We start from the raw sequence: 16,150 nt of genomic DNA, 5'->3' as shown, positions 1-16,150 counted from the left end.
AAAATTCTCAACATTATAGTCACAAAAGGATGGTGCAGATGGAGGGACAAGTAAGGAACCAAACTGCATATCCCAAAACAGAAGGAAATGCCTTTCAAATAGTAAGTCTCACACTTCCCTGGTCCCATCTATGATGTCACAGACTCCAATGTCACGTCAATGATGAATGTTTCTCCATAGGCTCTCTCAAGGCAGTGGGGACTGGGATGCAGACTCCATCCTTTTATGCAATGAACCAGCCAAAGCCAACCAACATACTGTCGTATTATATGCACGGGTGACGCGTCATATTAATTCCAAATATGTCAATGGCAGTTAACGCCAGAACGGGCACGATACCCAATATCGCAATTTGATAAATCCCGACCATAGACAGTTAGGGTGTGTTATAATGTGTTTTGCATTTCTACTCAATATAAATATACAAAAAAAGTTATTATCATTGACCATTTGGGGGTAACCGTACCTATTAAAAATAAACTGGTATTCGCCTCTCAATAATGCAGTTTCTAAATTGCCTCTTCTGATACCCATGCTAATACACTCACCCATAACACTGGACGCGCTTAGGATTTCCATCATGATACAGTATTATAAAAAGTGTTTCGCTATACAAGAAATGTGTTTGCTCTTTGTCTGATACGGTTTGGCAGTTTGAATATTGTCAACATGCTACAATAATCTCTTTTTTGTGGCTCTCGTGGTCATTCCCACACATCTATAATTGCAGGGGCAGTGGAAGCAATATATAACTACTTGTGACTCCCAGTTGATGTAAAATATTGTGCTTCTTTTCAATTTCTTTTTCTCAGTTTTAAATATAATGAATTGTGTACAGGGTTATATGCACCCACCAAGAGAACTCTTATGTCCAGGGAGTGTTATAATTGCACATATCACTGAATAACAAAGGATCAGGACATGGGGTCTGCTTACAACAGGGCTTGAAACAGGACTTTCTCTCTTCCTGAGTAGTTTATCATTTACTAATGAGTAAGAATCACAGATTATGTTAAAAATATAGTAAACCTGACTCAAATTGGCTATGAAAACATAAGATTATGCAAACAATGTAATTTTAGTGTCTGCTGCAGCCACGGGGAATTAATACATTATCCCTGCCTTTTTGTCACTCATTTTATAGGATTATTTATCAACGTACAAAAGATTTAGGGGGTTTACGTATGAAACTTCCAAACAAATTGGATTCAGTTATTTTCTGCAGAAAAAAAAAAGACAAATAAAAGAAAAAACAATATGTAAAGTTTGTATGCATTCTATTCTAATGTGTGTAACCAGTTGGGAGTTCCCCAACAACTCCAATGGTGACACACAACCACTCTGACATCCTCAGCTGAAGTAATCAGTGAAAACGGGCACAAAGTACGCTGTACATGATTAAGAAATGAGTTGTACATGATTGAAATGCCCATTTGTTCAGGAAAGTCAAGTTTAAACCCCTGATGTTACAGTATGTCTACTGTATATATCAATCCCATTTAGGACAAACGTACTGAATTTTTGTCAATACCATGGCAGGGTTATGGAGCAAACTCTTAAATCTACCAACACGTGTTAAAAAGACGTCATGCTGAAAATTATAGGTAATGCACAAGTAAGACCATTTTAGAGCTTGAATAACTATTTGCACATTGATAAAAGGCCTTCATACTTCGCTTGTACCCACATCTGGAATGAATGTTCACATTCATGTGAAAACAAACAGCGATGATCTCAATGAATGTAGGTGCCTTTTGCAGTGCAAGCAAATTATATTTACTAAGGGAAATAAGGGAAAGCAATTGAATGAAACGCATCATTTATTCAGATTTACAGTTAGGGAACGACAGTGCAGTTGTAGCGCACTCATTATGCAGGCGCCAAATGGCGGTCTGTGTCTCGTCGAAATAAGACCCTGATTTACAGTTGACCAAAAATAGGCGCAAAACACGGCTTGTGAGGGGGCGCATTAATTTAACGACTCGAGGGGTGGGGCGGAGGCGTGGCCATGCATTATTTATTTAAATTAACTCAACAAGGGCCTTCTCATGATAAATTCCACCTGCCCTATACAAGTGGACAATTTAAAGTTCGATTAATGGATGCTCTTAATTTAAGAAAACTTTTTAATTATGCACCAAAAGGTCTGAGGTGCAAACTTTGCTACACTATACAACAAGTACCCATATTACACCATATTACTTATGTCTGCTATTTACCCCACAATTAATCATAACACTTTTACCCAATCTAGTCACACTCGTGGAAATACAATTCAACCAGGCCCATGCTTCATAGGACCTGTCATGTCTTGGCATTTCCACACAAGACTTCTTTCACTTTACATTTTTGTAACAAAACAAAAATAAGGCATACCATCTTGCCAAATATTGTACAAACAACTTGTTAACACAAGGCACAATTCTTAGTAACAAATGTAAATATAAACAGGGATTCTGGTTTTCTTTGATAATTTTTTTTCGTGTGAAATCGGTGCTTATTTTTTTAAAAATTATTTTACCAGTGTTTTCTTTTTTTAAAAAAAACAACTAAATTTGCGTTATCAGTGAAATTATTATTTTTTACACAATTTCAATGTGGTGTTTATATCGGTGCACTTATTTTTAGTTTTCATACTGCCCATGCGTTGACTTTGTCTCCTACTTGAGGCTGGCCTGCTAGAATATGTGGAACTCATAGGACATCATGCTTGATTTCCATTTTATTTTATCAGTTTTAACTGGAAGAGCAAGATTAGGAATTAATGGTGTTTTTCTGGTTAAAACCGGAATCCCTAAATATAAAATATCTACAGACCCATAAGAAAACATTGATTTTCACATCTCTCCTCGGAGGCCCTCTAATAACGCATGTGTTTGAGATGAACCAGGCGGTGTCACAGTTACACTATCTGTTTGTCACAGGAATAGAATGTTAGAGAGTTGTCTCAATTACATGGTTTGGAAGAAAGTCCCTAAGGCAGTGGTCCCCAACTCCAGCCCTCAAGGACCACTAACAGTGCAGGTTTTAAGGATACCCCTGCCTGAGCACAGGTGGTTCAGTCAAAATGATTGAGTCACCTGTGCTTAAGCAGGGGTATCCTTAAAACCAGCACTGTTAGTGGTCCTTGAGGACTGGAGCTAGGGACCAATGCCCTACGGAAAAAGGTGAAAATATATTTTTTAGGTCTACATGAAGGGAAAGACTCTCAACATGCTCCAATAGGCAAATTACTTGTGAAAGCAACAATTGGCAAACTGCTTTTTTTTTTTTAGAAAGAGTGATTGGACTATGAAAAATTTGGCACATGTGTTGTAAGTTGTGCTGGCTGAAAGCTTAGCAACATAAGAATGCATTGTAGGTAGAATGTAAGTAAATATCTTAGTAAGTGAATGTTTATCATAAACGGTACTATCCTTAAAAAATATATATAAATGGGTTAGGGAAGATGTTAATACCTTCATGTCAGGGATGAAAACAGTCTTATGTTGCTATGTTAACAACTTTCAACACCTGAAATTAATGTGCAATGGATAGACAATAAAACATATACCAAATTATGAACTAAGTGCACATTAAAAAATATCTATATTCTGGCTTAGGGCTCCTGGAATGTTGAACGGTGTGGAATATAACTCAGTCTCGGTAGACACAGGTCGAGCTGGGATAATGAAGAGCAGGATAGGAAGAAAGGACTCAGAAGGCAATCTGGACTTGCAATAACCCATATTTAGGTCCAGTGTTTCATGAACATGTAGTAAAGTTTTCTAAGGAATTTTTCCTAAAGTCAGTACATTCGCACAACTGCTTACTGTATAAATATTTCTAGTGTCCCCATAAATAGTGCATGGTTTTCCCCCAACTGGGTTAGCACCCTACCTAAATGATATGTTTATATTTGACATTGCATATTAGCAGTGGAGGGAGATTACTGTGTAGTGGCAGTAGAAATATGTATACTGTCCTCTGTAGGTTGCTATTGTGGTGATGGGACGAGGTTGTGTGGCCTACCTTCCTCAGCTGCACCAGTGTCACAGGATCACACTCCTTTTATTTGGCCCACGTTGAAGGGGTCCATCAGCCTCTTCTCCATGGTGTGAACTCCACATCAGTAAGAGGGCCTCCTCTTGTCCTTGCAGCAGGTATGGATAAATCAGCAAAGCTTTTATTTGACATCTCAAGTCATGCCATCTTTTCTCGAGCTCTTCCACAGTGCGCTGGGTGGGAGTGACTTTTCATCCATATTGAAATGTGCTCATGGAGGCCTTTCCAAAGTGCTTGTCTTCATGCTCCAAAATGTACTCAATGAGCACTCTAACTTAACCTCTGTTAAATGTATACTTTCTTATCCTCTCATCGAGCTGGCTGCTTGTTTCCTCCGAAAAGGATGTTGCAGAGCTTGCTTCTGCTATGCAGTATTCTTGCAGAGGGGATGCCCCCAAAAGTAACATTTTATGGGGCATGTACTCATGTCCTGAAGCTCTAAAGTAACGCTAATTTAATTATACGGTACAAACGCAATGTTTACGCACAGACATATGATTGCACAAGACATCAAAATTACGTATAGCTAATGGCGCTAATCAAAGACATTATAATTTTTTAAGAATAGTTGTTTGTAACTCTGTCATGCAGAAAAGTAAATCTGGGTCCACTTTCTTAAATAGCGATGGCGTAGCGCTATCTTCTTTACGTCTTTGAGACTAGGTCTATACTATAAATCACGCCCTGTGATAATAAGCCATTTACACTTGTTAGTAGTCATAAAACCGTAACTTTTTCCTTACCACCATTCTAATGAAACAGAACTTTGTGTTGCTATAGCCTGTGAGTAATACGAGCAATAACTTTAAATATGTTTTTCTGGAAGCCAGAGAAGATGAAATACTCTACCCTAATGAAAAGGATCTTTTCTCCCACTTTGTATCTTCCTTGGGAAAGACGTTCCACACAGAATTTATTGGGGCATTTGCAGGGAGGGTCTTCAGAGATGTGCTGGACCTGAAAAACAGAATGCAATCACTTCTAATCGTGTCTTTTGACCCTTTTTGGCAGACAAGGTCTCATTGATGCAGAGAGGTAAGAGAGAGGTACATATCAGACTTCGTGAGTCAGGGTAAACAAAGGTGTCACATGTGCTTTGAAATGCACTGCTGCCCCATCTGGCTTCTGCTTATTAACTCAAACCGCTCAGCGTTTGCAGCTGGAGAAATTATTTGGTAAATTAACATTTACAGATCAGTAGGAAAATCAGGAATATTTTTCAAAGCCAGTTGGTAGGTAAGCATAATCCTTATATGATTATGCACTAAGAGCCATGTTTACTAAGCAGTACTAAGCCATAAGAAACCTCATGGTGCTGTAACACACAATATGGGCCATTCACATGAAAGCGCTGCAAAGTGTCTTAGGCGCTTTGTAAATATGGCGTTAAAAATCACCCCTGAAATATAAATGATGAAATGTACATGGTATTAAATGTTAACTTTACTTTTTTTTTTCTTTACAAATTGCATTTACTTTAGATTTTTTCAGCCCAACTGCGTGTGTGTGCGTGTGTGTATGTGTGGCATTCTGCATGGTTTTTCTTTTTTTCGGAAAATAAGGACAACCAATCATATTTGTGCGGTCTTCATAGAATAGAGGGAATAACTAATATACCCTGCGTTCACAATTTCAGTGGATGTGGAAGTCTTAGTTTAAGTATTTTCACACTGTGTTATAATTTATATTACCATACGATAGTGCCTGTTCCTAACCAGACTGTAGAGTTGGCATAAAGAACTATCAAAGTTGACATTTTGACTATATAACTCGTATATTTCAGTGGGATTCCTTTCTTTTTTGATTCCGTACTTCTTAAAAGTGGCATTGCTGGCAACTTGAAGCACTGATTAACAGCACTCTTTCTACCAGCGTAGAATATGCCATATTTCAGTTGTGGATACCCCTCATTTTGCATATGAACCCCAAACCGAGCCAGTATTATAATGAGTGTGTTATGTATCTCTTTTGCTCTTGTTCTAGTTCAACTTTTAAGCCTACATTTGGGGAGAAAAGGCATTAAATATGGCAATGTCCTGGGCAGTGGTGTTCAATCTCTTCAGCAACACCTTGGACCTGCCGGTAGCGTTCTTCCCCTGGCAGGGCACTTTTACACAAAAGAGTAGAAAATAATAACTATAGACAGGGAAAACTGATAAACCACATCATTTCGGAGTCTAGTTGTGTGGTTGCAGACACATTGGAAAGGCCCTATCCCCACACTCCCCATAATAATCAAGAAGGTTTGGCACGTTACGTCTGAAATATTTGCAGCAACCTTGGACCCTTGGGCCAAAAAGAGGAAACACCATAGGGCCTTAATATGGTTGTAGCTCTAGGGTTCCTGGAGCAGCGTTGTCAAAGAGGCTCTCTGCTCGATCAGTGATCCCTGATATAAAGTGTGTTCTTATGTAAAGTCTGAGATACATATTTATATATGTGATGGATTGGATTCATCCTAAAGCCGAAGCCAATATCCCCCACATCCCCCCAACCCTCTTCCTCTGACTTTTTGTTCTGTATCCCCCTTTCCATTAACCCCACCCATTCTCTGTGTTTTGTACCCCACCCCTACAATTGTTGCATGTAAAAATAATGTATGATAAAAATAAATAGATATGGGAACATCAAAGTGTTACAAAGGTGGTATATGGCTGAGTGTCGTCATTGGATATGTTGCTAAGTGTGGTTGTACCTTTCCTCATCCGTCATAGACAAGTTGTCTTACCGCATCATCTAAGAGTTTTCCAGTGCTCTTTTTCCCAGGTGACTTAGTCGGGGAAGGAGAAGGAGACGGTGTGGGAGCTGAGAGGGTCTCTTCTTGCTCAATCTCTTTTTCCAGCTTTATTAATCCAGGTGGCTCCACACCATGCCTTCCGCACAGCAGGTAAATATTCACAAAAAAAAAAAGAAAAAGAGAAACGGTCAATTGAAATAATATCAATTTTCATTTTCGTTTATTTTTTGTGTGCTGTCAGCTAATGCAATTAACTTCAATAAAAAGCAGCTTGCTAGACTAGGTAGCTTAGGTAATTAGCGGACAAGTCTGGGAATGTTATTAAAATGTTAAACTTAATAAAAAATAATTTAAACAGGGAATTTTGGATCAAATACAAGAGGTATTCAAATTTGTATCCAACTAAAAAATGTAGTAAATGGATTACAATTATTATATTGCAGTCTGCAAAGTTTTTTTTCACAACTTTTCTAGAAGAAAAATCCCATTTGTGAACACGTTTTTGTTACAGAAAGGATTAAAATTTTCATGTGCTTCTAGCAAAAAATCTTTTGGTTTTAAAGCAACAGTCCAAGCTGCTCTTTTTTAAAAATTATTATTATTTACCTTTAATATGTGCATCAATACAATCCACACAATTATAAGTAATTAGCTAAGTTGCCAATCGATCCGTTCTCCTGTGATCGATTAGCAAAGATTCGGCTTTGGGGTTCACTAAATATTCTGCAGTCACTGGAATGAGGTGGACGGTGAACATGTAATTTTAATGGCGTGTTAAGCCACAATAAAGCTTTTTTTCACTTTTTTGCACTTGCCCTAGCCAGAGTGTCATTTCCGCGGTGCTCGTATCCCCCCTTTTTTTCCTCTCTACCGGGACGGATGCACGCAAAGGAGCGGAGCTGTTCTCTGTCGCCGATACACACAGGACACGGAAGCAGTAGTAAATACATCCGGGGGTCACAGGTCGCCGTGTACCGCGAGGGTTACAAGGAAAAGACCGCCAGTGGAGGACAGGATCCCCGGATAGAACGCAGCTGTACGGAGTGCTGCAGGACATCGCAGACCACAGAATACAGAGAGGCCCACCAGAGAAGGGACCACCGGTTGGATACACGCTCACCGGTCAGGTTAGACGGCTTCACGTCCGTGTGTGGGTTATTAACCCATTGCGACAGACTTACTGCCTACTGCTTTATTATTCATTACCGTGTACCTCAGGTGACAGAGTACTCCGCTTGTTAAATATTAAGAAATATCTTAAGACTTTCAGATTTACCAGCAAGGTTTTCTTTAGAGCACCCAATTAGGGTTAATCCCCTTACTCACCCGCATATTAATATGACAAAGTTCTGTGGGGAAGATCATGTGACCAGGCAGTCGCTAGATACAATTGGTGCATTGCTAGAGAGAGAGGGCAGGGCTCAAAAAAGGGTGTGCCAGAGCCTGTTTCAGAAGAGGAAGGGGATGTGACTTTGTAAATGGTTGCTATAGAAACAAAAAATGCTTGTTCCATTATAATACATAAAAAATGTCATCTAGAGTTTTTTTTTAAAATGCTACAATTATTTTCTCACAGAACTGATTTATTAATAAAAAAAACACACACGTAGGATATTGCTTGGTATGCAGCTTTAAGCCCTATAGGGCAGTCTAAGATCAGGAGTGGCTTAGCGGCTACATCACTATCTTTCAAGTCAGTTTGGATCCCAATATCATCACCTTGTGACCTTGATCAAAGTCTCATTATCTCCTAAAGATTCAAAATTAGACTGTAAGATCTGCAGAGCAGGGACTAGCATCTACAAATATGTGTATACATAGAGCTGTGTGCAGTGTAGCAGTGTAGAAAATGCAGTGCGGCACATGTGGGAAATTTGCTATTCAAGGGAATTTATGTAATGGTAGATTTTACATTTTGAGATGGGGAGGAATTCTAGTCATTAGGATTAACAAAGTCAGGATTTTGTTTCCCAAAATGTTAATACTGTAGACATGACATTCTGGCCCATATTTACAAAGGGGAGCTTTTTCATTAGATACCACCTGTGAGGTGTCTCCTGGAACGGGAAGAGTTTTTTTTTTTTTTAACCACAAAGCACCACTTGATAGATATGGGCATGTATGTGCAATACCTAATTCGTCTTGTATTAGGCGTTCTCAATATGTATCTTATATTCTTCTAATTCGTCACTGTAGCAAATATTGGTTTTCCTCATAACTGTGCAATGCTAGTTTGCTTGTTTTTTGATTTGTGATTACAAATCATGTGCCTATTTAGTATTTTTAAGTGCAGTATCTGTGTTGCTCGCTGTTAAGCTTCTCCTAAAAGACTGCATTCGAATTTCACAACATTTTAACAGGAGAACGAGTATTCTGTCAAATCCTATTATGCTATTATGCACAAATCTCCAGAGCTCCCACTTATTCAGTATACAGTTTAATATAGCTTGTTCCATGAACTGGGTAGCACTCCGCTTGAAGCATGGATGGAGACATGCTAATAAATTAAAAGAGCTGTGTATGGAGGGTATCTTTGGCTTTGCACTCCCTTTGTCAGTTAAAGTTGCACAGTCTGTGACAGTCGCACCTATGAAATCTTTCTGGTGATGCCTGGAAACTAAAAGTGATAACTTCCTGTGCTCATCAGCATGGGCGTACCCAGAATCCTCTGTCTAACGTATACCATCCTAATGTGACATTCGGATAATGGGAACCAGCTGCGTTATAATATGCAATGCATATAGATGAGCCGAGAAGCCTTTTTTTTTGTACAGAATATTGGATAACCATAAAATGCATATTTTAAATCAAGTACTTTATTATTTATTTAATTATCAACCATGCTGCACATAAAGATCGTCAGCCCTCAACAATGTGATGCAGCCCCTTGATCAGCAATGTATTGTAGTTTCCACTAACAAGAAAGTGTGCTAAATGCAAACTCCATTCCAAAAACCTTAAAGAGAAAAGAAAGAAAATGTGCTTGCATTGGCGGCTTATTGGTACAGTCTGTTTGAAGAAACGTTGTCCAGGATTGGAGTGAACACTTGTGTAACAGGGTATGTCCCAACTGTGCCTGTTCCTCTCCACCCAGTGTATCTGCTTTGTAAGACCTGTTAAGATCCAGGCATTAGCAGGTTCATCTGTGGGCCCTTAACCCCCCTTCCTGCTTCCCCAGAAAGTGAAGCAAGGTCTGTGGTGACTCATGGCCTGTGTAAAGCCCCTTGTAGGTGGGTACAGTCCATGAGTCCGCCCCTTCTGGAATTTTCTAAAGGGATTAGGCTAAAGTTAGGGGGAGTTCCTCTCCGCTCCACATGGAGTGAGGAGGTAGGAGCAGCCCTTCCCAGCTCCTGCTGGAGTGAGGATGTGCTAGAAGAGTCTTCCTCTTCCCCTGGGAGAGAGAGGATGAAGGAGAGTCCCTGCCTGATCCCTGGCTAGGGTGAAAGAGGGATGAAGCAGGTGGGAACTATGAGTCTTCCCCATTGCGGGGTAAGCATGTTCACTTGGCGGGCTAGCCAAGACCACCTGGAGCAGTGGAAGTAAGCACCGTCCAGAAGTCCTGAGGCGTATGCAGAGATGTATGCTGCTAAGCTGTGCAAGATGTATGCTGCAAATAAAGATCCTGCAATTCACCAAGGTCCGACATGGGTTATCCCACTGCAGCTGAGTCAATGGCAGTTAGCGGAGGAATATGGAGCAGTAACCAGTATCGGGGCATATTGAATCCTGGCTAAAGTAACCAGGAGATAAATAGGTTAAAAGAGAAAAGTAAACAATGCTGGAGATGATATAAAGCCGTAGTGTGTTGCATTTCCCTAGCAGATTAAAAAAAAAAAGACTTGCTAAAAGGTTACATTTACAAAAAAACGTGTGTTTTACAAAAATGAGTCCGGAAACTGATGCCTTCATTCACAGCTCCCATGCCATTTTTATGGATGGCTGACTTCAGGCATCAGACTAGAATTAAAGCGGCTTAGAAAACGGAACTTTCTAAAGAAATCATCCATCATGCTTTAGATTTGCTTTAGATTTAGTTGGAAGCCGCTCTCAGATACCCGAGCTTTTACTCCTGCTACACGCATACATATAAAATGTAAATCAAACCACTACTTGAAATACTCCCCTGTTTATAATGTTTTAAGCTCTCAAGGTGCAATGAAATCCTGCTATTTTTGTGGAGAGAAACACAGGCAAGTACTCTCATAAAATACTCAGAACTGTGACTTATACTTTTTCATTTTGGAAAATATATTGCGTTTTTACCCCTTTGTTGCCAGATGCCTGAAGAACCTTGAAACCACTGGGGAACGGCGAGCAACAATTCTATATATAATCTGTAATTTTGAGTGTTTAAGGTTATGAAGCTTGCAGTTGCCTTACTGTATATCCAATACAGTAAATTGCTTTTGCTGCAGGCTCTACATTTGACCTGTCTGCAACAATATCTTTGATTTCTTTTTTTTTTTTTTTAATCCATTGTATTTTTCTCTTTAAATGACTAAATTACAATATTTTATATTGTACATTATATTTAATATATTTATATTATATTTCATATGTCATATATAATATATTACAATTAAAATGTACAATATTCACTATTTTGTTTTTCACTAAATCATTGATAATTATTGATAATAAAATACCGATAGATCTTCCTATAAAGGAAAAATGACGAGTAAATCAGGAGTCTCCAGCCCTGAACCCTTTCTGCTGCAAAAGGGGCTACGCAGCACATTGTGCAGGGGTTGCAACAGGGGTTCTCAACTCCACTCCTCAACACCCCCTCAACAGATCAGATTTTCAGGTTATTCCTGCTTCAGCACAGGTGGCTCAATCAGAGGCTCAGTCGAAGACTGAGCATTTGATTGAGCCACCTGTGCTGAATCAGGAACTGATTGAGCCACCTGTGCTGAAGCAGGGACTGATTGAGCCACCTGTGCTGAAGCTGGACTATCCTTAAAACCTGACCTGTTGGGGGGACTTGAGGATTGGAGTTGTGAACCCCTGGGTTTTAACACGTCTGAGCTATACCATATTAGGCATTCCCCCTAATCATATACTTCACTGTCAAACGCTTCAACACTTTTCTATTTAAGTGAAATAGTGATGTAATATTTTTTTCAGGAGCCTTTTAAATATGGCGTCTGCTGTGAATTTTCTAAGATGTACATCACAACAGAGCTACAATTATTGTAGTTTTGTAAGAACTGATAACTATCCACTAAATAAGGCTGAACGCATTGCATTATCAGTAGAATACGTTGTTTTTGGGGGGAACGCTTTTGACCCTAAACTGGAAAAGGCTATTGAACATACAGTACCATACACTTTCAAACAATAATCGATAGGTAGTGAAATACTGTGATCTATAGCAAACTCAATGAGCTCAAAGACTGATAGTAGGGAAATCTTTCCATCTTAATAATAAACAAACCATTACAGTACATTAGCAGCCGGACAGCAATCAATTGATCCTGATGCAGGAGGAGTAAGTGGACAGTGTGATACAAGTGAAGGGAGTTCATTCATTTAGTACAGTATAAGCATTAGGAGCTGATTCTACTGTATATGTGCCGAAATCCCCCATTGACATTAAGGGAAAATGTTGTCCGAAAAAGCCCGACCACAACTTCGGGACATATAGAATCGGCCATTAAAGCAGCAACACTACAACCCCCCTTATTTTTCTCTTATTTGTATATCTAAAGCATGTGATAATGTATAATTCTACATTCTTACCCCAGCTGGCAATTGTTTGGTGCCCCTGTTAAAAATCTATCAAAATCCTGATTGTGTGCCTAACGAAATGGCCGCCTTCGGACTTTGTGCTCCAGTCCGTGAAATGCTGCAGCTGATCTGTAACATTATATTACTAAGTGTAACACATTATTGTTACAGATTTCAGAATAATAGACCAGTGATGAACAAACTGGGGGGCGCAAGATTTTCTAGGAGGGGAGGGGGATGTGCCGGTTACAGAGGTCTCGTGCTCTCCCCCAAGGCATTTACAATAAATGCAAGGGGGCTGCGCGAGTCGTCAGTAAATTCCCTTACCTTGGTGTCGAGCGAAGCATCGCCATGGATGGCAACGCGAGGTCACGTGACCCCCACTGCGTCATTTGATGCTGGATCTGAGCCATGAGGGGGGGGGCTTTCAGAGGGGGAGAGCAGGCAGGGGGCACAGGGGGAAAAGTTTACGCACCACTGTAATAGACGGTCTGCTGTTTGGAACACAACAACAGATCTGTTTGTGATACTTTGTTGACAAAGGGAAGAGCTCAAAAAGATGTGTGTCAGATCCTGTTTCAAAAGAGAAAGTGGATATGACTTTCTTAATGGTTGCTTCAGCAACCATTAGGTGATCAGTACATTAAAAAAAATCATTAAAAATAGCATTACAAGTTTAAAAAAAAAAATGTAGACAGTATTATTTAATACGACAGAACTGATTTATTCAAAAGAAAATGTGCTGCTTTAATCTGTTATTGTGCTAATAAAACCAGTCACCCAAAATGGATTTATAGAGCTACTGTATGAATACAGATGGAAAGGTATCACAACATATAACACGTCTGACAGCAAAAGTGATAGCAACGGGAAAGAGTCTCAGAATTGTGCAGAATTATTTTTTTAACATCTGTCTACAAGATGTTCATTTTACAGCCATTTTCACTGCATGACTTGACCAAGAATGTTATTTGAAGGAAGTCTTTCAAGAGTCAAATATGAAGAAAATGTAAATATTTCTTCCGTTTAATAGTGTGTCCTACCTTGCTGCAATCCTCCCCAGCTCCAGTAAGCAAAGACACACTTCTCTGGGCTGCTTGTGCAGCACTAGAAAAACAAGAGAGAGAGAGAGAGAGACGCAGCACATCTTAGTAAACGGAGCGAGAACTGAGATGCAAATAAATAATGGGACGATAATCACAATGAGAGATGGCACAAGATACATTATATAGATGATGATGATGCTACAAAATATGTGTACTGGATTAAAGGCCATGAAAGTAATTGTTAGCATTGTTATAATGATTGTGATTTAATAATTTATAAGACGCCAACATATTTTGCCGTGCAGAGCGGAGCTGATGGAAAACAGTGATGTACACAACTTGTAACAATAATAGCAAATGATCACATACAGGCCTTAAAGATGCCTTCACTCTTGTGCTCAAACGGAAATAAAAGGGTCGGGCTGTGATCTATAATAATAACATTTATTTAATGTTTATCAAATAATTTGTTGTGTTAAAATGCAGCCTTTCTTTGTTTTTTTTGTTACTAACCATGACAATGCTGAATGCTAAAATGGCAAATCAATACATCACCCCTCTCGTGCATTATTTTCTGTTTATTATTATTATTATTATAACTACATCTCTTTCTCTCTCTCTCTCTCTCTCTCTCTCTCTCTCTCTCTCTCTCTCTCTCTCTCTCTCTCTCTCATATTCTCTCTCTCTCTCTCCTCTCTCATATTTTCTCTCTCTCTCATATTCTCTCTCATATTCTCTCTCTCTCTCTCTCTCTCTCTCTCTCTCTCTCTCTCTCTCTCTCTCTCTCTCTCTCTCTCTCTCTCATATTCTCTCTCTCTCATATTCTATCTCTCTCTCTCATAGTCTCTCTCTCTCTCTCTCTCTCTGTGTCATATTCTCTCTCTCATAGTCTCTCTCTCTCTCATATTCTCTCTCTCTCTCTCCCATATTCACTCTCTCTCTCTCTCATATTCTCTCATATTCTCTCTCTCTCTCTCTCTCTCTCTCTCTCTCTCTCTCTCTCTCTCATATTCTCTCTCTCTCATATTTTCTCTCTCTCTCTCTCTCTCTCTCTCTCTCTCTGTGTCATATTCTCTCTCTCATATTCTCTCTCTCTCTCTCTCTCATATTCTCTCTCTCTCTCCCATATTCACTCTCTCTCTCTCTCTCTCTCTCTCTCTCTCTCTCTCTCTCTCTCTCTCTCTCTCTCTCTCATATTTTCTCTCTCTCTCATATTTTCTCTCTCTCTCATATTTTCTCTCTCTCTCTCTCTCTCTCTCTCTCTCTCTCTCTCTCTCTCTCTCTCTCTCTCTCTCTCTCTCATATTTCTCTCTCTCTCTCATATTCTCTCTCTCTCTCATATTCTCTCTCTCTCATATTTTCTCTCTCTCTCATATTTTCTCTCTCTCTCATATTCTCTCTCTCTCTCTCTCTCTCTCTCTCTCTCTCTCTCTCTCATATTCTCTATCTCATATTCTCTCTCTCTCTCTCTCTCTCTCATATTCTCTCTCTCTCTCTCTCTCATATTCTCTCTCTCTCTCATATTTTCTCTCTCTCTCTCATATTCTCTCTCTCTCTCTCTCTCTCTCTCTCTCTCATATTCTCTCTCTCTCATCTATCTCTCTCTCTCTCATAGTCTCTCTCTCTCTGCTCTCTCTGTGTCCATATTCTCTCTCTCATATTCTCTCTCTCTCTCCCCATTCATCACTCTCTCTCTCTCTCTCTCTCATATCTCTCTCTCTCTCTCTCATATTCTCTCTCTCTCTCTCATATTTTCTCTCTCTCTCTCTCTCTCTCTCTCTCTCTCTCTCTCTCTCTCTCTCTCTCTCTCTCTGTGTCATATTCTCTCTCTCATATTCTCTCTCTCTCTCATATTCTCTCTCTCTCTCCATATTCACTCTCTCTCTCTCCCTCTCTCTCTCACTCTCTCTCTCTCTCTCTCATATTTCTCTCTCTCTCTCTCTCATATTTTCTCTCTCTCTCTCTCTCTCTCTCTCTCTCTCTCTCTCATATTCTTCTCTCTCTCTCTCATATTCTCTCTCTCTCTCTCATATTTTCTCTCTCTCTCTCTCTCTCTCTCTCTCTCTCTCTCTCTCTCTCTCTCTCTCTCATATTCTCTATCTCATATTCTCTCTCTCTCCCATATTCTCTCTCTCTCTCTCTCTCTCATATTCTCTCTCTCTCATATTCTCTCTCTCTCTCTCTCTCTCTCTCTCTCTCTCTCTCTCTGTGTCATATTCTCTCTCTCATATTCTCTCTCTCTCTCATATTCTCTCTCTCTCTCTCTCTCTCCCATATTCACTCTCTCTCTCTCTCTCTCTCTCTCTCTCTCTCTCGCTCTCATATTCTCTCATATTCTCTCTCTCTCTCTCATATTCTCTCTCTCTCTCTCATATTCTCTCTCTCTCTCTCTCTCTCTCTCTCTCTCTCTCTCTCTCTCTCATATTCTATCTCTCTCTCATATTCTCTCTCTCTCTCTCTCTCTCTCTCTCTCTCTCTCTCTCTCTCTCTCTCTCTCTCTCTCTCTCTCTCATATTCTCTCTCTCTCTCCTCATATTCTCTCTCTCTCATTTTGCAGATTCTCGCAGCATCTAACACTGATTCCACAACTTTT

General features: G+C 39.7%; 1 protein-coding gene across 4 annotated transcripts in view; it reads right to left on the bottom strand.

Annotated features, from left to right (window-relative positions):
* Positions 1-16,150, bottom strand: part of GAS2 (growth arrest specific 2) — a 122,107-nt gene that overhangs the window by 44,564 nt on the left and 61,393 nt on the right. For 3 of the 4 annotated variants that reach the window (XM_075567220.1, XM_075567221.1, XM_075567222.1), the window contains 4 exons: positions 13,927-13,986; positions 13,555-13,618; positions 6,773-6,917; positions 4,894-5,001 (listed from right to left, as the gene is read on the bottom strand). In XM_075567220.1, the coding sequence (XP_075423335.1) occupies positions 4,894-5,001; positions 6,773-6,917; positions 13,555-13,618; positions 13,927-13,986 (377 nt within the window). The remainder of the gene's footprint in view (positions 1-4,893; positions 5,002-6,772; positions 6,918-13,554; positions 13,619-13,926; positions 13,987-16,150) is intronic. The other variant, XM_075567223.1, reaches the window with a different exon arrangement.

Source organism: Ascaphus truei, chromosome 12, assembly GCF_040206685.1.
Source record: "Ascaphus truei isolate aAscTru1 chromosome 12, aAscTru1.hap1, whole genome shotgun sequence".
NCBI lineage: Eukaryota > Metazoa > Chordata > Amphibia > Anura > Ascaphidae > Ascaphus > Ascaphus truei.
The sequence above is the reverse complement of the archived record's forward strand: the minus strand, read 5'-3'. Positions and strand labels throughout refer to the sequence as shown.